Source organism: Nicotiana tabacum, chromosome 18 (assembly GCF_000715075.1).
Source record: "Nicotiana tabacum cultivar K326 chromosome 18, ASM71507v2, whole genome shotgun sequence".
Classification (NCBI taxonomy): Eukaryota; Viridiplantae; Streptophyta; class Magnoliopsida; order Solanales; family Solanaceae; genus Nicotiana; species Nicotiana tabacum.
This window is the reverse complement of record NC_134097.1, coordinates 152,026,369-152,047,944: the sequence shown is the minus strand read 5'-3', so window position 1 is coordinate 152,047,944 and position 21,576 is coordinate 152,026,369. Positions and strand designations below refer to the sequence as shown.

The window sequence follows — 21,576 nt, the reverse complement described above, 5'->3', positions numbered from 1 at the left end:
CGACTCTTAGGGGTTGTTCTTGCTCATAAATTATTCTAATCTCCTCTTGAAAGCATCATTTAGTCTCCTCATCCTGCAATGTATACATATCACAATTAGAGCCTATTTTTCATTAATTGACCATAATATGACATCGGAATATAATCAAGCGGAAGCATAAACAGAAGCTAAATTACCTAGATTTCGCCTATTATCAATAACCTGATGATTTTCCAACATAGGGTCTCCACTCTCTACTTGATGCCATCACTCCCTAGTTGATGCCAACATAGGGCCACTTCTCCCTAGTTGATGCCAGCATAACCTGATGATTTTCTAACATAGGGTCTCCACTCCCTAGTTGATGCCAGCATAACCTGGTGCCAGTATAACCTGATGCCAACATAGGATCACCACTCCCTAGTTGATGCCAACATAAGGTCTCCACCCCCTAGTTGATGCCAGCATAACGTGATGCCAACATAGGGTCACCACTCCTTAGTTGATGCCAACATAGGGTCATCACTCCCTACTTGATGCCAGCATAACCTGATGCCAACATAGGGTCACCACTCTCTAATTGATGCCAACATAGAGTCACCCCTCCCTAATTGATGCCAGCATAACCTGATTCCAACATAGGGTCTCTACTCCCTAGTTGATGCCAGCATAATCTGATGCCAAACATAGGGTCACCACTCCCTAGTTGGTGATTCTCCAACAATAGGGTTTTCAATCTCTAGTTAATATCATTTTAGATATAGGGTCTCCACTCCCTAATCTCTTTTTCCAAAGGATACACAATCCTCATTATCACACCTCCTTTTTACCTACACCCCCGTGAAGGGACGTAAAGGGAGTTTTTTTCCAATTAAAGGACAATTGAAACGGGATTTATTATTTAATTTAGAGTCGCCACTTGGGAGATTTATGGTGTCCCAAGTCACCAGTTGAATCCCGAATCAAGGAAAGATTGACTCTGTATTACAGTCCGCGAACCAAAAATCCAAGTAAGGAATTCTGTTAACTCGGGAGAAGGTGTTAGGCATTTCCGAGTTCCGTGGTTCTAGCACGGTCGTTCAACTGTCATATTCAGCTTATTTGTCTGATTTTAATACATGCTGAACCTATGTGCAAATTTTTAACCGTGCACCGCTTTTATTATTATGATTTTTACCGAGAATTACAACATCGTGAAAATACATCTCGAACCGCGTCACATCAATGCACCCGTGGTTATTGACATATTTCAACTCTGTTGAGATTTGGATTTGGGTCACATAAATGTGCACCCGAGTTTAAGAAGATAACATTATTAAATACGTGCCTAACGAGACTAACGCGTAGTTATTTTGGGAAAAGGCCGTGAAGTTCGCTAAGCGGCCGATCCCAAGTTCTAAGTAATTACTACATACATTTGTGAGGGCCCCGCAGTCCGTGCGTCTTATTTGGCGAGGCTCATCTCGTTTATTTTAAAAAGGACGATCCTAAAGTGACCACATTTTCTATCATATTTGTCTCTAGTAATAAGAAAAGACCCTAATTAATTAGCATATCACTGAACCGTAATTAAGTACTCAAATAGATTTAGTTCAATTTGATAAACGGTCCTTCATGGGCCTTTGTACAGGCCCAAGTATAATCAAGGAGCCCAAATTGAAACTTTATGGTCTTAGTATGAGGCTGACATGAAGCTTCTGGGGCCTAGGATTTGGGGCGAGGCCCGAATCGTCGGAAAGCGCAAGATGAATTATGGCAGGCCCAAGTTCAGAAGATACAGGACTCAGCGTTTGAGCTTTCAACTTGAAACAAAAGACTGAGAATGTAACGGATTTAATTCACAGGCGCAGGGTTGTCACATGTGTAAGCATACTGGTGATTGTTTCCAACCTAATAGGGACTATCAGCAATTAATTGATTTTTTACAAAGTAAGCAGTTCAACTCCCTATAACCATGGCAAACGGTATTACTTTCATGCAGTCCTTATGGTTAATATATTGAAATGTCCTAGAATGTTCAAATCTTACCTGTCTACCCTTATTTCAAAATTAACTACAAGCCATATCATTAACAATTTTTGAATCAGATTTTTACTACTAACTATCACAAACCTCACATGCTAAACTATTATAGGCCAATATCAGATTTAACTACAGCACGAATTAAGGAGTGAACCAAATTAAAACTGGGGTTTCAATTCTTCACACAAATCAAATGAGTTTAACAATCCTACACAACCTCAGACAGTCCAATTATACAAGTGATATGACATTTGAATAAACAAAATGCTCTACACTTTTGAACTAAAACAAAATATGAGGAATCAGACTCAATTCAAGCAGCATTTCATTTCATGTCCACAAAGCTTGAAGGTTACAGGATATGTACTTGGATGTTTGAAATATAATAATAAGAAGAAGAAGAAGAAATCAGCAGCAGCAGAAATGTGAGCAACAATGCAGCAGCAGTTCACAACAGCAGTGTATCAAAAGATAACCAGCAGCGACTCAGGAAAAACCAGTTAAAATTTCCAGCAATACCAACAGCAACACAAATAACTAGCAATTGACCCCAAACAGCTTGACAACAACCAAATATCAATCAAAACACAAGCAGAAACACCCTCTTAAAACTCTTCCAGTTTTTTTCAGAATGTTCAATACCCTCAAGGTTTTCAAAATGTTCTCCTCTTGAGGTCTACCCAAAAGAAACAGCCAGACCAGACTAACAAAAGCCTAAAGAGAACTGACTTTCTGTTCCAAAAACCAGCCTGAATAAACCCAAAATCACTAGAAAACCAACCAGAAAACCTCTGAAACTCTCACAATCAGGAATCAAGCTAGAAACATGCAACTCATCGACTGGAATTCTAATCTAACTACAGGAAACTAATGCAACATTAGGTTTTCTCAATCTTTTTCAAAGTCAGGCAGTGTGTGCCTATCTTTGGACTTTTTCTATTTGTTTTTGACTCTCAACCCTTACTCCCCTTCAAAAAATCCTCTTGTATGTCTCTACTAATCTCTATATTTAAACCCAAAACCTCAGCCCATTTTTCAACTCTAAGCAGCCCTTAGGAAAGTATTTCTGTCCATGATCTTCCCTGACAGCCCATTATCAAGTGTCTTGTGTCCAAAGGCATGGGCAACTTATAATATTTAATTAATCCCCCATGCTATTATGTTTCCCAAGCCACTACTACTAGACAAAGTATTAGTTTAATGGTCAATTAAGTACCCTTACGGTCAGACCACTAGCACTAAACATTTCAATCCTTTTAAAACCCCAAAATACCCCTAAAAACTTCTGTGATTTAATGTCCCACCTTAAACCCTTTAATCTATACTACATCTTTCAGCTATAACCAATTCAATTTGAATTCAAATGACCATTCAAACTAGAATTTAGATCAGATCAAATGGCATTAACAGAAGAACAATGATTCAGGATAACCAATGACCAATAAATTCAGTTCAATGAACTGAATATACCAACAGGCTCAGTTCTAAGTTCAAATATAACAACGAGCTCATTTTGATACAAACTTTAGAACACAAATGAAGCAGGAGGGAAACAGACGAGAATGATCCACGAATTAGACTATTATCATGCTAAACTAACATTCGAGCATACCAGACTAATAGACGACACTTATTCAATCGATTACACAAATTATAACATATAATAATCGACAACAAACAGAAGCAATGATACAATTGTACCAAATAAAAGGTTTGATGAAGAAATACATAATCAATCGACAAAAATTGAAAAGTCAATAAAGCTACACTTAAACAAAGTAAACAGAATAAACAAGCATAAAAAATGGAACAAACAGAAAAAGGAAAATACCTCAGGAACTCGGAGACTAGACGATCTTGACTTGGACTCTGACTCGGACCTTTTTTGAGGTCGAACGGACCTTAATCAAGTGTTCTCAACTGAGAACACTTCGACTAAGGTCCACTGGACACCCAAATTCCTTTTCTTCGGACAAACCTCAACCTTTGGTTTTCTAGGGTTCTTGGGGGTTCGATTTGGGGTTCGGATGGTTCTAGCAAGATTCAAACAGAACCAAGTGTGTTTTGGGCATGAGGGAGGTCAAGGGGTGCCAGGGTGTGAGTTTAGGGCAGATTGGGGTAGGTCCAGGTTTTGCTCGAATCTTCAAATGAAGATTCGAGAAGTTTGAGGATGATCCGAAGCAAATGTGTACTGGATTCTGATTGGGGGTGGTTAGATGTTCTAGGGATGATATTTTGGGGTCATTGGACGAACTAGGGTTCCGGCCTAATTTTAGATCTAATATTCGAAGCATACGGCTGGGATTCGAAGGATAAGAATTAGGGATTCGGAATGGGGAGGTCGAGGGGAATCAGTGGTGAAAAGATGGGGTCGTTTGGACCACCGAAACCGCCGTAAGGCGATTTCCGGTGAGCGGTGCACGGTGGCAAGAGGCGGGGGATATGTTTGGTCTCTGAAGCTCAGAGACGAAGAGGTGAAGGGGGTTTGGTTTGAAATCAAGGTTATATATGGGGGTGTTTTAATCCTGGCCGTTGGATCAAGCACGACCAACGTCCTGGATCAATTCATTTAACAGACACGGTGTCGTTTTGGAGTAGTACTGGGGCGGTTTGAACCGGGGAACGGGTCGGGCCAGGGAATGGGTAAGGGAGATTGAATCTCAGCCGTTGGATTGATTTAATCCAACGGCCCTGATAAGAGTGACCAAACGACGTCGTTTTAAGACGTCTCTGGCCAGGCCGAACTGGACCTGGTTCATGGGTGATTTGGGCCTGATTTTTTGCATTGAAATTGGCCCAATTTTCACTCTTTTCTTCTTTTCTTTCATTTTCTTTTAATTCCTTTTCAACTAAAAATCCTAATTAAATTATAAAATTGACAATTAACTAAAACATTAACTCTTAATAATAGCTACCACACGAAATTAAACATCAAATAAAGAAAACATTACACAATTCGGACATTAAATGCTAAAATGCAAAGTACACATTTTTGTGATTTTTCCATTTCGTAAAACAAACTTGATTGTTTAATTAATTTCTAAATTGTAAAATTAAACCCTAAATGCATATGCAACACATATTTTTGTATTTTTCTCATTTGAAGTAGAAATAAACATGCGCAGACAAAATACAAATAAATTACAAACAACACAAAACCATTTTATTTTGGATTTTTGGGAGTAGTTCTCATTGGGCAAAAATCACGTGCTCACACTCATTTTTATTGCTTTCAATAATGAAGCAGTATAGAGTTTTGGTTACAAATAACTCATAAAATTTTCCTAGTGAAAACTGGGGCAGAAAATTTCGTTCGTCTATTTTGATGCCTAACCAGGTTATACCTCGAGGCACAGGGTTCTAGATGGCCAAAAGAAGAAGTATCAATCCAGAAGAAAAAGAAAAAGAAGAAAAAGAAAAAGAAGCGAACTCAAAATGCAGAAGCGGAGAAAAGATATGGACTGCTCAAGACATGATTGAAGTCATAAGGTTTGCATGTCCCGTATTAATCCGGAAAAAAAAAGCTGAAGAAGAATGAACCAGCACCTGCAGCTAACAAGCATCAAGATTCATATCAGAGTCTGCATGAAGAATCAGCCAAGACTCAAGATCAAGCTTTAGATGATTTGTAGATAGGAATCTTATAACTCGTAGCTGATAGGGGTTTAGTTAGTCTTTTTCATTTTGATTTTGATATAATAACAGGACCACGGACCGGAGCCTCGACGGAACCTCACTCGACTCTCGAACTAATCATTCAATCATTCTTCTTAAACTACACGCGGCCTGATTCCCTTATGATCTGGGATATGTAGGTTGATCAAGACTCGGTTGCACCCTTTCCTTTGTTTATTTTCCCTTTTGAAACAAAAAAGATTTGGTCAAAAATTAGTCAGATGGCTCACCTTATCTTTGCCTGAAAACTCTTCATGTTTCCCAGCAAAGAGGGGCAGCTGTGAGCACCTAATTTTTGACCATATTTAATTTTTGTCATCTTCTTCTATATAAATATTTTTAGGGGTTTTAATCTATAATTTTTAGCTTTTTTACACTTTTTATTATAAGATAAGGTCAATTATTACTATTAATATTATTTTTACTTTTATTTTTATCTTAAAATAATAACAAATCTTAAAAAATTAAAAAAATTTAATTTCGGGTAGGATTAAAATAATAGGAAAAGGGAAGTATGGAATTAAAAAAATAAAAGTAAAAGTAGGTGGAATTCTCTTTAAAAAATAAAGTGGAAAATTAAAAAAATAAAAGTAAAGTAATATGAAATTTTTTAAAAATGAAAAGTAAAAAAAAATTGGAATTCAAAATAAAAATAAAGGTAGCGAAAATTTAAAGAAATAAAAAGTACAGAAAGTAGATTTTTTTAAAAAAAAGAAAAAGAAAGTGGATTTATTTTAAGAAAAGTAAAACAAGTGGAGAATAAAAAAAAAAAAAGTAAAAAAAGTGGGAATTTAATTAAAATAAAAGTTGAAATTTAAAAAATAAAAGTAAAGAAAGGTGGGGATTTATTTATTTTTAAAAAAAAAAATAGGAAGTGAGATTTCTTTTAATTAAAAAATAATAAAATAACTAAAAAAATCTGAAAATTTTCGAAAATTCTTTTATAAATAGAAGAGAAAAATTTGAGAAGCAAGAGAAAAAAAAAAGGGGAGGGAATAGAGAGAAAACAATTTTTTTCTTTTTTGCTAAAGAGAATTTCTACTAGTTTCATTCTTTCTTTCAAAAAATCTAGCAATTCTCATCTTGTTTAAGATCCAACAAAAACACCTAAAAAACATGAGCAAAATCACCCCAAAAAATCAAATCCAAAAGCTTCAAACTCAATTAAAAGATAGCCCCAAATACTAACCCGAAGACATCGAAGTCGAGTTCGGTTTGACAGGATTTTCATTCGCTGCCTCTGGTTGTAGTCCATTTACACATTAAATTTAAAGATTTTTTGCTCCATATGTATTGAAAAAGATCTTCATCTATAAAAGGCTCACTCTTACCTTTTCTAAAAATTTTGTTTGTTCATGAACCTTTTTCCATGTGTTTTGTTTGGTTTTCTGTTAATGCATTCTTGATAAATTCATGATGCCTCCTTGTGAATGAATTTGGATAGCAGTAAGTTTTGAGTTTAATTAGAATGAAATTTTTTGGTTTTCAGTTGTTTTAATAGGTAACATACTAAAAGAGGATTTGGCTTAGTAAGGAAATAGTTGAGTTTGTTGATTAGCCGTTACTTGAAGCATGAATTTTGGTGATTAAACAAAGGGATTAAATGAAAAGGTGCAGATCTTTATGTATTGCTTTAGAGAAGCTGATGAATTGTTTCATTACTGAAATAATTAAATAATTGTAGCTATAATCGTTGTTAAATATGTGAACAATGTCGTTATCCACTTTATTACTAGTAATGTGAGATTAAATAAATCATCGTGACTATGGGTACGATTTTCGTGGCATGGTCATGATACGTAATCCCAAATTAGGTGTGCATTTTATGTGACCCGATCACAATTTTTAATAATAAAAAATAAACACGTCATAAATCGCGGGTACATTTCATGTGGCGCGATTTGCAATGTGTACCAAAACGACAAGTGTACGACATCGTAACTTGTTCCAGAAATAATTTTATAAATCCTTAAAGCAATAAATAATTAAAAACAGTTAAAAGGTTAAAAATACACAATAGGTTTTAAACATGTAATAAATCAGATAATTTGGCCAATTATTAATAGTTGAGCGAACGTGCTAAAATCACGGAACTCGGGAGTGTCTCACACTTTCTCCCGGGTTAACAGAATTCCTTATCCGGTCTTCTGTGTTCGCAGACCATAAATAAGAGTCAATTTTCTCGATTTGGGATTTTAAAATAAACTGGTGACTTGGGACACCATAAATTATTCCAAGTGGCAACTTTGAAATAAATAGTAATCCCATTTCGAATAATGTCACTTTAATTGGAAAAACTCCCTATCCTCTCGGAAAAAAAGGAGGTGTAACAACAATATACCATATCGGTTCTGTATCCCATCAATATCAATAGCTTTAGGAATACTGCTGCCTTGAATGATATAATCAGCAAATGCAGCAACATAAACACCGCAGCCACTACATACAAGGTCGCACATAAACGTTGAATAAGTTAGTAAAATATCCAAATAAGAATTCATGCACAAAAATAAATAAGAATCAAAAATATTCAATAATAATTTACGTGTTATCTTATGTTGGCAACCCATCAATGACATGAATATCAAAATGATCGATGGCAGGGATTCCCATAGGGTCCTCCTTTGTGTCCCAAAAACTAATACAATGAAGGAAATATGGGAGCAACACTGAGTATGGCTTAATTGATCTCCGAACTGCACTATTCTGTCGTGCGTCACTCATGGAATTGTATACATAAATGCGTAGATCTTTGAATGACAGTCTCGCCAATATCCAGTGCCACTTATCAAACCGATTTATAGGAAAAAGGACTACATCAACAGTACACCAACGAACATTACATCTTAAAAAATACCCATTTATATACTCAGCAATTGGATTTGTTTCAGTAATCAAATTCATATCTCTGTTTTTCTCTAAAAACTCCTTGTACAAATTCGAAATCAAGCAGTTAAACCAACAGTGGGTAGTTGTGAATCTTACCGGAACATCAACATTGTACTTCCCTTTCTTTCTCAAATAGCAAAAAATAACAGCAATATGCTGAAATATGAAGAATAACCACACATAGTCAGAAAATTACACTATGAGAAAACTAAAATGTATATGTTATGTATAAACCGATTATACATTTTACAGAAGATACTGCAAATATACATAAAAGATACTCTTCCAAGTTGATACTATGTTTTCTATTGTCATTATTGTTCTAGTCCTTTCTTCTGCCTACTATCCAAGGCTTACCGAGTCCCATTTCTCATTTTATTACAAATATAATCTATATGTAGTTACAACATGGATAAAAGAAAAGAAATGGAATTTATGCTAACAAATTAACATTAATATGCTGAAAATATGAAGAACCATTATAGCGTTGACTTACTGAATCACACAGGGGTAGGCCTGAATATGCAAATGTGAAGAATCATTTTTTTCTCCAATATCATCAATTCCAAATGCAAATATTTTATTCAGCTTATTGCTAATCTCTGTATAAACATCGTCCCTGATGAATCACGATAAAAAGATATGGTTCATAACATGAAACACGAAAAAAACAAGGAAGAAAAGAAAAAGAAAAGACTAAAACATAAAACTTACGGTGCATTAGTCCTTAAGCCTCTATTGTTGAAAGTGTTCACTTACACAATATTCTGAAATTAACAGGATTGTCAACATTTCCCTGAAAAGGATACTTTATAGTGAAGATGGACTTATTTGGCTTATTTGTCAAGATGGGATTCTTTGACTTAGTTGGCTTATTTTAAGCAACTTGGATGGCACCACCAGAGTCAAATGTGTTCCTGAATGGTAACTTCATGATCCCTGCTAGTTTCCTTTCTCTAGGGATCATTTTAGGTGTGTCATGATCAACAACAACTATATGATATTCCTGCATAGTAGCAACATTTTTCTCCACTCCTAAACAATCACCATGTACAATATTTTGATTGAAATACTTTTGGGTGATTGCAGTTATTTGAGCCTCAATATCACTAGTCCAACCATTGTCCTCACCAACTTCCTCAGAACTATTTTTACCAACAACTTGTACAGAATCCTCCACCAAACATCCAAACCCTCCATATTAGGAGTATTTTTCTTAACTTCTGCAATAGTAACTACACTATCACCATCTACATCATTTTTGTCACAAAACTTCCGGGTGATTGCAGTGATTTCAGGATTCATCGTCACCAACTCCTTTACTACTTTTATCAGCTTTCATAATATCAACAGTTTGCTCTAGACTTACCTCAGTACCAACATTTTTCTTTATAACTCCCTCACTGCTAATATTTTTCTCCATAACTTCATTACTACCAAAATTATTCTTTGCAACTTCCTTATCGCCAAGGTGAGTTGCTCTAGTGGTAAGCACCCCCACTTTCAACCAAGAGGTTGTGAGTTCGAGTCACCCCAATAGGAAGGTGGGGAGTTCTTGGAGGGAAGGATGTCGAGGATCTATTTGAAACAGCCTTTCTATCCTAGCGTAGGGGTATGGTCTGCGAACACACTACCCTCCCCAGACCCCACTAGTGGGATTATGCTGGGTTGTTGTTGTAACTTCCTTATCGCCAAAATAATCATTATTAATATCACCAGTATCATGATGGTCATGACTATCATGATGATCGTCATCTTTTCTATTACCATGTTCAGGAAAAATATACAAAAAGTTGTAAAATTTATAGTAACAGGTAAAAATAATAAATAAGCATAGTCATGAGAATATCATTGAAGCACCGTGTTCACCTAGAGCTTTAAAAACCTTTTCAAATGAGAAAATCATTAACTGCTCCAAAGACGAAACTTTGTTGTTTACCTATAAAAGAAAAAGTGAAACCGAATATCAATTAAGTTGTTAGAACTGCTCAAAGCCAAAATAGAACTGTATCGTATTGATTTCACTCCTCAGAAGTTTCAGCTCATTCTCGCTTGAACTCAAACTACTGGGTTGTGGATCCGGATTCTCATTGTTGATAGGTTGTGATTCCAGCTTATTTTTGGGGTGCTTCTTAGCATTTTTTTAGGTCGAGTGTTGAAATCATCAACATCATCTCTTGGATTAACTTCAGCCACGACTCCAAATTCGTTATACATCTCATTTCTATCTTCATACATCGGGACAAAATCATGCAATTCAAGACTTATTTGTTCAATATTTGTTGGGGCAATATTATCAAACACCAACTACAAATCAAAAAAAAATAGCAATCATGAAATTTTAAAAAAAATAAAAGACAACCAATATATTACTTGTAGAAACTACACATCATACAGTTAATTGATATTATGTATATTAAAGGTATAAAATATGTATCAGAAATATATAATTTATGTATCAGAAGTAGATTCATATGTGTTGCTACAAAATGTTGTAAACTACACCAAAATATTTTTTACCTGCTCCTGATTTAAAAGAAAAATTCTTTCCTCAACCTCTTAAATGTCACCTTCCTCTTTACATTTAAGTTTAGTATACATGGCACAAGATCTCCAATCCGGTAAGCGAGGTTTTTGCGAGTATAGGGGCAGTATTCATAAAACCAATAGTGGAGTGCTAAATTGAATTATCCTTTCATATCGGTACATCTCTCTCCTACTATGAACTCTATCCTTCATTGAATCCAACATAGCATTGAAAACCAATTTTCCCCAATGGAAAGTCTCAAAATAACCAAATTGAACCAACATAAAATCAATCTTTGTTATGGAATCATCATTCATAATAAAAAAAATAGGAAACCACTTATGAAGTACAATAATGCAATATTTAATGCGTCCTCATCAGATTTTTATATATTTTTTAAGAAACAGTCAGTTAACAATTTCTTAGACACTTTCGACATGTTTGGAAAGTATAATTTCATCAACCGACTCGACTGGACATATTCATAATCCTTATCAAGATCAACATTACACTTTAAACCTGTAATAATACAAAACTCTGTAAGTCCAAAGCGCAACTTGGTGCTATTCACTTTAATCCACAACTCATCATCTTTAGGTGATACCAATTCCCTAAGTAATAGTGAATGGATATAAAAGAACCGGGCAAGTCCAAAAAATAACCAAAACATATTTTTCTAAACATCTCAATCTGTTGATCATCCAAAGTATCTTTCAAATGTTTCGTTATAATGCAGTTTGTATACACACATATACGAGAACTATAATGATCACCCAAAGGAACATAGTAATAACAAAGCTGCAGATAATACAACTTCATAATAATCACAAATATGCACTTTAAACATTACTAATACACTATGTGGATAGATGATATACTTTATATACAAATTGCACATTACTTATTGACTTGATACAAATTATATCCAATATGGAAAAAGAATGATATATTTTTTATACAAATCTGGAACATAACTACTATTTCGGATAAATTTTTTATATACTAAAATAAACTAAGCGCACACAAGTCAGAGTTATACCATTAGAAATTACCTTCAAATCAGATGAGCTAGAACATTTTTGATCAAAATGAACTTTTCTCTTTTTTGATGGAACATCATCCCCATCCCTTTTAGCCTTCCTTTTAGAACTTTTACTCTTATCCTTCACAACATCCTTCCCACCATTTTAATTTTTCTTTTTGAACTTGTGCCTTTTTCAACAACTACACGTTGAGCAGTTTGTGACCTCGTTACTCTATCACTGGGAGTCCCGTGTGAACGAGTCATTCTATCAAAAGGGGTATTTTGCATCCCTTAAATATGGGTATTTTACATTACTTCAACAGATTTAGAGGTTGCATGCCCCAAATCGCACCCAAATTCTGGTAAATCTTCAAACTCGTCATCATCATTCCTAATAAAACTAGGGTTATATTTTACTAATTTACCTGCTAATTTCATAGAATATGGAGATGCCATCAACTTCCTATATTTCTTCAAAGACTTCTTTTCCTCCATTATAGACTCGATTATGAATAAAAATTCAAAAATCTACTAAAACTTTGACTTACATTGAGAGCAAGAATAAAAATGAAAAAGCTTTGTTTGAGAAGAAGCCGGTGTTTCGAGAGAACCGAGTGCAATAAGAAAAAAAAACGTGAGTTAAAAGGTGTGGGTGGGTCAGTGTATTATGGATTATTTATGGGCTATTAGATGTAATATGTTTGGGCCGGAGGGACATTTCGGGTCCATGGGAAAAAATATGGGCTATTAAAATTTTGAGGGGTTTTACATGGTAGTTTTCTCATTTTGTGCAACAATATGTGCCAGCCCAATTATTATAGAGGGCATTTACAACTATACTCAGTTTTAGGGTCACTATTGAGCTAATAGCTTGTTTGCACAAAAATTTACAAGTCTTTCCACTTTAGGATCAACTTCAGACTTATTGGGTCTGAATTTTAAGGGGAAAAAAAGCCTGAAGTGCAATGCACTTAAGGCCAATTAAGTTTAAAGTAAAAAAATTACACTTAAGATGCACTTAAAGCCAAATAGTTTTAAAGTGCAACAAATGTTTTCATGCATTTAAGGTCAAATAGGTCTGAAGTAAAAAGATTACACTTAAGATGTAATTAAGGCCAAATAGGTCTGAAGTGCAACCAATATTTCACTTAAGGCCAAAAATGTCTGAAGTGCAAGGTGCCAAAAAACAGAAATTTGTTCATCGAATTTCAACAATTCAATATACGATTCAACGCCTAAATCTACTTCAAATAATCTCAAATTTGAAATATAACCTCCAAATATCATAAAGAACAAACATCAGTCATCAATTTATCAAAATAACAACAAGTTTAACAAACTCGTTTTGCAGTTAAGAAGAAGAAGAAACCCAAAGTAATATCAAAAAAAGGAGTGCCCCACCTTAAAACCTGCTCACAGACATCATATGAATTCACTGTTACTTTTGTTTTCAAAGCGAGTAAGAAGAAGACAGAAGGAGGAGGACCGAAGTTGACAGTACTTTGGGTACTAATTAATTTTTTTTATATGTGCAGTTGCTGATGGCGTTGGGGAATAGCAAACATTCTAATGATCCAAGTGTTGCAAAGAAGATTAGTTTTCCGGTCATGAAAGCAGCAGATATAATCGTGATGGGAACAGATGGATTGTTCGATAATGTTCATGATTTTGAGTTACAACTTGTTGTGAACAATGGAGTGGACTCGTGGTCGTGGGAATCGGATGTACCTAATACATTGGCGTAGAGGATAGTGCAACATGCACTGGAGAATTCTAAAAACATAGAGCTTTACACGCCGAATGTTTCAAAGCTGGATTTGAGCAGAGAGGTGGAAAGTATGATGATATATATAGTAGCCCATATTTGGCCTTTGTAGTGCTCTTCTTTTTTATGTCTAATCTAACTTCTTTTTTCAATTCTTGGTAGTTGTAAAAATTGATTCGAGATACAAGCAAGAAATCTGTATGTAATTTGATTCTTTATATATGTTTGGTCCATATGATCATTGATTCACTGTAATCTATGTTTCTTTTCTTCTCTTGCAAGTATTTATCGTTAACTTATAGGAGTAATAAATTTTACCACTTTAAGTGGTGTCCAACTTGCTCTGTTTTTTTTTTAATTAAATTTTGCATCTTCACGCGCTACAGATACACTAGAGACAGAATTTTAAACCATTAAAAAACACATGAATATAATTGCACCCAATTGTTTGCATATCACGTTCCTACTGATCTCACATCTTAGACCATAAAAGAGATATGGGGTTGACTTCAGCAATGCTTTTTTATTCCTGTAGTATGCTCTCATGCCATACAGTGCATTTCCCAAAAAAAAAAACATCCCAAGGAGATTGGCAGATGAATACATTTTCTGAATACGCCTTTTAGGGCGTGTAAACAGAAAGTTGATGCAAAAAAGAGAGGAAAGGCTGTACTAAAGAAAATCAAAAAAATCTGAGACAAAATTTAACATCGGGATAAACACAATCTTACAACAGGTATCTAAGTTCCAAAAATGCATAATAGAGGCAGCAAGTTCAGCTGCATCTTAAGCACAAACTTAAATACTTAATCTGTAGTCTTGGTCTTGCCATTTCAATAGATTGAATTCTTGACATCTTCCTCACAAGCTGAGTTTTCTTTTAGCCTTTCTGTCCGCCACCCAAGATATTGCAACACAAGCATCTTGACAGGTACCATCAGCAAATTCCAAGATAAAATGCCATCTGGAAAACAAAAGGTAATAATTGAACTCTTGCACGCATCAATTACTGATTTTCCAAGTATTAAAAAGGAACCAAGTAACACATCATCGAACGTTCTGAAAACTCAAAGTACACAAATAGCTATGAAGACAAGAAAATAACTATTGAGAAGGCAAGAGCAGATGGAGAAAACATATTCTGGAGCCTGTAAAATGTCAAAGGAGCATCAAATGGTAGCAAGATATACCTTGGTTTACTAGCGCCGGTCAGTTTTCCCAGTTGATCGCTTTCCTGAGAAGAGATGTTTTGGTTTCAGAGTAGGAATAACTCTATCAGCCTCTCCCCGCCGAGCATCCTTATTCCTCTTCTTAGAAGAACCCTTAGCCATCTTTATAGCCATCTTCTTTTGGGCTTTGTCCTTTAAGCCCTCCCCTGGAACAAATTCATCTGGAGGTCGTGACCTTGACCTTGATCTTGCCGTAATGGAAAGTGACCTCAATCTTTGCTTCTTGTTGGGAGTAATCTTGTCGACATCCATTGCATCCTTACCAATGTCATCTCCACGTTCAACTGATCTCTCTCGCTTACGACCCCTTGATCTACTACGGGCTCGATTGATTGCTAGAGTTGGATCCAGCCCCAAAGCAGATAACTGCCTTCCCATTCTTTTTGAAGTGAACTCCTTGTCTTTGTCAAACTTTCTTGGTACAGTGGGTCGGCTCTCTGCGGTGCTTTTCTTAATTCTATGCTGTTGAATGAGCAAACTCTTCTGTTTCCGAATTTCAGCTAATGCTGCTTGTTCTTCAGGGGTCAGCTCAACGCCGTCCATCTCAAAATCATCATCTCCTTCTTCATCCTGACGAAGACCTTCTTCTCTCTCCAATTCTTCAAGCCTTTGTAAGATATCAGGGTCAATAAAGTCGTAGACATTGTGCCCATCTAAAATTTCTGGCATTACATCTTCCTTCCACTCTTCTTTTGCTAATAGATAGTGCTTCCTCAAGCTGGCAGAGTAAACACCTGCACCCCCGTTCTCATTCTCCAGATCTCTCTCAAGTTTCCTTTTCTGTTTCTCAGCATCTGCCTCAGCCTCCTTAGCTCTGGCTTCCAACACTGCCTGAGGTATGCATGCTGGCCTCTCTTTCTGGTCACGTGGTTTTGGCATAGCAACATGGAAGCGGTTCAAGCAGTCATTCAACTTTTTCGACTTCATTTTCAATTCCACCCTCTGATTCAGTAACCTCTCACAAGCTGCATTCTTCACCGAAATCACGCCATCTTCAGTCAACGTGCTCATAGTTAACAACACACCTGCTTCATCTGTTGCCTCGCCACCTTGACCCATCACTGTCTTCATGGCTTCATCTTTCATCTCTGCGACTAACTTCTTGTCTACCTCAGAAATCCCTTCTAACGGCTGCAAGTCCGTTTTGTTGCACACGATCATCAAGGGTTTATTCATAAAGAGTGATTTGATGCTGTGGAAAAGAGCAGCCTGCTGCGCAATGCTATAGCCACAAGACCCAGAAATATCAAGGAAAAACAACACAGCAGCCCTCAGATGTGCTAGAGCTGTAATACTACACATCTCAATGATATTACGATCCTCAAATGGCCTATCCAGAATACCAGGAGTGTCGATCACTTGATACCTCAGATATTTGTAGTCAGTATGACCGACAAACAAGGACTTTGTAGTGAAAGCATAAGGCTGCACATCCACATCTGCTCTTGTAATTTTGTTGATGAATGAGCTCTTGCCAACATTTGGATACCCACAAATCAAGATTGTCCTAGTATTGGGATCAATTGAGGGAAGTCTTGCCATGTGCTGCCTAATCTGTTCTAAATAAGCTAAACTTGGGCCAATGCGCTTTATAACAGTGCACATACGTCCAAGAGCAGAAACCTTCAGGGATTTGCAGCGATAGAGTGAGTCGCCATACTTCAACAATTTCACATAATCTTTAGCAATTTTTGAAATCAAATTTCTAGCAGTATTAATTTGGCCAAGGGCAAGCTTGTAGTGATCTTTGTTGTAGAGCACATGAAGAAGGTCCCCATAGAAAGGATGGATATCGTCAAGCCTGGGGAACTCATCAATAATGGTGGAGAGTTTGTCATAGAAATTCTGCTGTGTATACTTCACTTTGCGCATGTAAAATTGACGTATACGAGAGATAGCATATCCTTTGTGGACAACAGTAGGAGTTTGACGCTGTGTGCGAGACAGAATGATATCGACAAAGTCCTTCCCATTGGGAACCACCGTAATCTTCTTAAAGTTGTACTGCACCATTTTTTATAATCTGGATCAAATAAAACAAAAAACAGCATGAGCAGATGCACACAAAAAAACCACCAACCAACTGATCTCTCTCAAACCAATCAATCAGCAATTCAAAATTGCAAAAGTATCTTCCATTGAAAAGCTTATTACTTGGTCCTTCAAATCCTAAAACTATGAAAATACACACAATTACTGGAGAGAAATTCTTTGGCCTCAAATTCAAAATTTACCACTAGACTATTCCATTCGGTTTTTTCAGTCTATGCCTTTAATATGCTAGTATGTCATGCATTACAGCTGAAAATAGAAACCTTTTACAGCATGTAGAGACTATCTTAAAATCTGCCCAGATAGACGTACCAGTCACCTCATCTGATTTTAGATAAATTCATTGCAAATTATAATCATGTAACTACATTTAGGGGTCGTTTGGTAGGAGGTATAACAATAGTGCTAAATAGAGTGTATTAGTAATGTTGGTACTAGTAATGTTGGCATTAGTTATGCTGAGATTATTTTTTATCCACTGTTTGGTTTGGTGTATTAAAGCATTGCATAATTTTTTTAAAATTGGGTGTTTACAAAAGTACCCTCCATAATTTTTAACTTTAGCTATAAAAATTAACTTTATAGATAAAAATTAACTGTGCTTTTCCATGGCCAAAGCGTATTAAGGAAATCTGTTTGCTAATAATATGGGGAAAGGCTTTTATTAGGGATTTGAGGGGAGCAATTAGGTCTTTCCCCATGTTTATGCAAGCATTAAAAACCCTTGCATTACTAATGTCATGGTTTCTTATGCATTGCTTATACATAGCATAATACCAAGTATAATGTATAACTAATACAAGTATTAGTTATACAAAGGTTGAAAAAATATAACAAACAAGGTATTAGTAATGCACAGAGCTAATGCTTGCATTATTTTTTCTAATACTTCCTACCAAACGACCCCTTAGAGGTTCTTCATACATCGAATCACCCTAAAGAGGAAAAAGAAATCTTGAATATACCGGATTGTAGCAAGTTCATGACATTAAAATGAAACCTAACACTTCTCAAGTTCAAAATTAAACGACTAAACAATTGAAATCTCACAAAGAAACATGTGAAAGATGATCTGGTTCATACCCAATAACATCATACCCAATAACAAAGCCACTGAAGCTTAACAAGGTTTTCCCAATGCAATACAATAATTTTTGGAATTCAGAAAAAGAAAATCAATAAAAGAAAATTTCCATCAAAAGTGTAAACAATATGCTGCACAAGATTCAAAATCTAAATGTTTGAAGCATAAAGGTTGTAACTTTTATTTTCACTTTCAGTTCCACAAAAATAAAGAGCAAATCAATCAACTCAAATTATATCTTAAGCACCAATTTCATCTAAATTCATGTACTGAAATAGAAAGTGACAAACCTACCCACTTACAGATACCCAAATAAACCACTCGCCGAAATTTTTAACAAAATTTCAGAATACGAATATAACTAAATATGCACTCAACTCTTCAGCATCAGCAAAAGCAAATGAATAAGAAAAAAACATAACCTTAACCTAATTGAATAGATAAAACAACACAATAATACAGCTCAAATTTGAGATGCAGAGTGAAGAAATTTCGAGAATAGAAGGCGGCGAAGAGGGACACTATGGAGGAAGAAGTCTGAATATTGCTAGGCTTGGAAAGAGTTTACGTTGAGCAGCAGTGTACTATACATATGGACTTGAACAAGATGCAAACTGTCGGCCCATTCTAAAACCAGATTATGGCCCAACTCCTTCAAGTAGTGTAAAAATTTGACGGGAAACTACCAATTATGTCCATTTATAAGTAACTTATATTATTAGGAAAACTGGTCAATTTAATAAATTTTACTAATGCTAATCAAATATTATCAATATTAGTCAATTAGCTATTTGTAGCAAAAAAGAGAGGTCAAATTTTTGCTTTCTTTGGGTGGGTGTTATTAGAATAGACTGGGTACATCTTAAGGAGTTTGAATCTCAATTTGGGTAATTTGGTGGAGTTTTGAGGTGGTTTGAATTGAAAATTCAAATTAGAAGATGAACATGGAAAAAAAATATATGTATCACATTGTATATCATTTGTGTATTACATATGTATATCAAATGTGTAGCACATATATATCCATGTATACATGTGTGTGATACATGCGTGATACATGTTTGATACATGTGTCACAGAAGAATTTTTGGAACTTGATTTTAACTAAGAATTTTGATACCAAATCAGTCCAAATCACCTCCAATCTTCCTCAAATTTTGTATATTGACTCGTCTATATATTTTCAAGGAACTTAAATCATACCCATCGAAAAAGGTCCTTTTTGCTTAGATGAATCTTGTATATAATTTTTTTTTTTTTTTTCAACTTGTTTGCTACATCATCCATGAAATTTCATTTCCTTCTTGCATCTAATGTTGCTAATCACGCTTTAAAATATGAAAGGAAATCTTTGCGTGTGATTCTTGGAGAGAAAGAACCCTATTTATTTGGTTTTTTAATTTTTATATGTATTTGACTAGTTTTGGTAAGTCTATGATTAACAACTATAGGTTGGTAAATTATGACTTATTTAGGACATCTCTATAAGATTTTCCAAATTTTATTGATAAAAGAAGTTATTACAGCATCAATAGGACTTGACTAGTGGTGACATTAGAAAACTTTGTAAAAACTTTAAATGTTGTTGGTTTGATTCACTTGCTATACTTGTTTTTTAAGTTTGATTTGGTAATTAAATAAAATTTTAAAGGTAAAAGAATAAATTATTTGATTTGGTTGAGTATAGTTATGATTAGGGGTGTTCAAAAAAAACTAAAAAACCAAACTGAAGCAAGAAAATCGAAACAAATTAGCTATAGAAATCGACATGAATTTGGTTTGATATTGAACAAGAAAAAATGAACTAAACTATATAGTTTATTTTCTTATAAATATTTAAATCTTTTTATAAAGTTTTCTAATGTCACCACTAGTCAAGTCCTATTGATGCTGTAAATACCATGAGAAGCCTGAACTAGGGATGGGCATTCGGTATTTCGGTTCGGTATTCGGTTTATCAATTGTGTATACCAAATACCGTACCAAAGTATTTCGGTACGGTTCAGTATTTCTTATTTTGGTTCGGTACGGTTTCGGTTTAATATTCGCTAAATAAGCAACACTAACGAGTGACAATTCTCCTATGATTCAATGCCCTGTCTAACTGTTCAGCCAAGAAATGAAGAAATACAATGAAATTGAACAACCATATCTTCAGAAAGAAGTAAATAGACTTATAGACATTTGCTGGCATTTGGAGCCAACTCAAATTCTTGTGGCTTAATGCCTTAATACACAACGAGACAGGCTGCAAATCAATTGCAGAACAAGGCAACAAGCTGCAAATTTTAAAAGTTTGCACTCTTAACAGGCTGCAAATTTTTTCACTGAAAATGGCAGAAAATATATGCAATAGTAGCAGCATTAACAGAATAACAGTAGCAGACTTAACACTTAACAGTAGCATAATTAACAGTAGCAGTAGCATAATTAACAGTAGCAGCAGCCAGCAGACTCTAACAAGCAGCCGAATTAAACACACACAGTGCAACAAAAACAACAAAAACAGAGAGGGCATCCCTCAATTCAAGTTCACACTAATACTCGAATCAACTTAGTCTTAATTCTTAAATACAGATTCCAGGAAGACGCTCAAGACAATGCCCAATATGCTTCCATAAACAATATGTGCCATTCCTCTTTGGATGAACATTATAGACTCGACCAAGTAAGAATCTGTTAATAAACAAGAAATCCTAAACAAGAAGTCATCGTTTCTCAAACAATTCCTCAAAAAATTTCTTAATGGCTGCTCAAAACAATATCCAACTTACTGTTCTTAAAGAACATGATAACCAGAACCAAAACGAAGTACCTGAAGAAGATTTTGACTACTCCCAAAGGGCACAATGGCTTAGAGCTGGTATATTAGCAGCCGATCTCTTTCTGTATTTGGTCTTCGTTTGCCCGGAATTTGTGAAACTATCGGAATGCTAATGCTAAACCCTAAATCGGAGTCTGTTCGTGACTGCTAGTGGTGCCTAATGCAGTAACGCTAATGCCCTAATTGAATAGACAGTGGGCTTGGGGCTTGGGCAGTTGGGCTGGGGCGCTGGAGTGGGCAGTGGGCTGGGGCGCTGGGACAGAGGTCTAATTTTAAAAAAAAGTCTTTAAAAATTCGGTATTTTGGTATACCAAAATTTCAAAATCCTAATACCGAGGACCGTACCGTAATACTGGAGTGATGTTTAATACTGATTTTTTTAAAGATTAAACCCATAAAATTCAAATTTTGGATCTGCCTCTGAGAAGGTCAACAACATCAATATGAAATACCTTGCTCCCTTATTATCGGTTTGACACATACAAGAAACTATAGGTCATCATTGC

At 35.4% G+C, this 21,576-nt stretch overlaps 1 protein-coding gene across 1 annotated transcript; it reads right to left on the bottom strand.

Annotated features, from left to right (window-relative positions):
* Nucleotides 1-14,379: 14,379 nt before the first annotated feature.
* LOC107807905 (nucleolar GTP-binding protein 1) lies at nucleotides 14,380-21,251 on the bottom strand. The gene is made up of 3 exons (XM_016632358.2): nucleotides 21,062-21,251; nucleotides 15,072-17,133; nucleotides 14,380-14,845 (listed from the first exon to the last, which is right to left on the bottom strand). Exon 2 carries the CDS (start codon nucleotides 17,121-17,123, stop codon nucleotides 15,081-15,083), a length of 2,043 nt encoding a protein of 680 aa, XP_016487844.2. The 5' UTR covers nucleotides 17,124-17,133; nucleotides 21,062-21,251; the 3' UTR covers nucleotides 14,380-14,845; nucleotides 15,072-15,080.
* Between the last annotated feature and the right edge of the window lie 325 nt (nucleotides 21,252-21,576).

Bases quoted from the DNA above. Each gene is read 5' to 3' on its own strand.
- LOC107807905 (XM_016632358.2), bottom strand. From the start codon at position 17,123: ATGGTGCAGTACAACTTTAAGAAGATTACGGTGGTTCCCAATGGGAAG.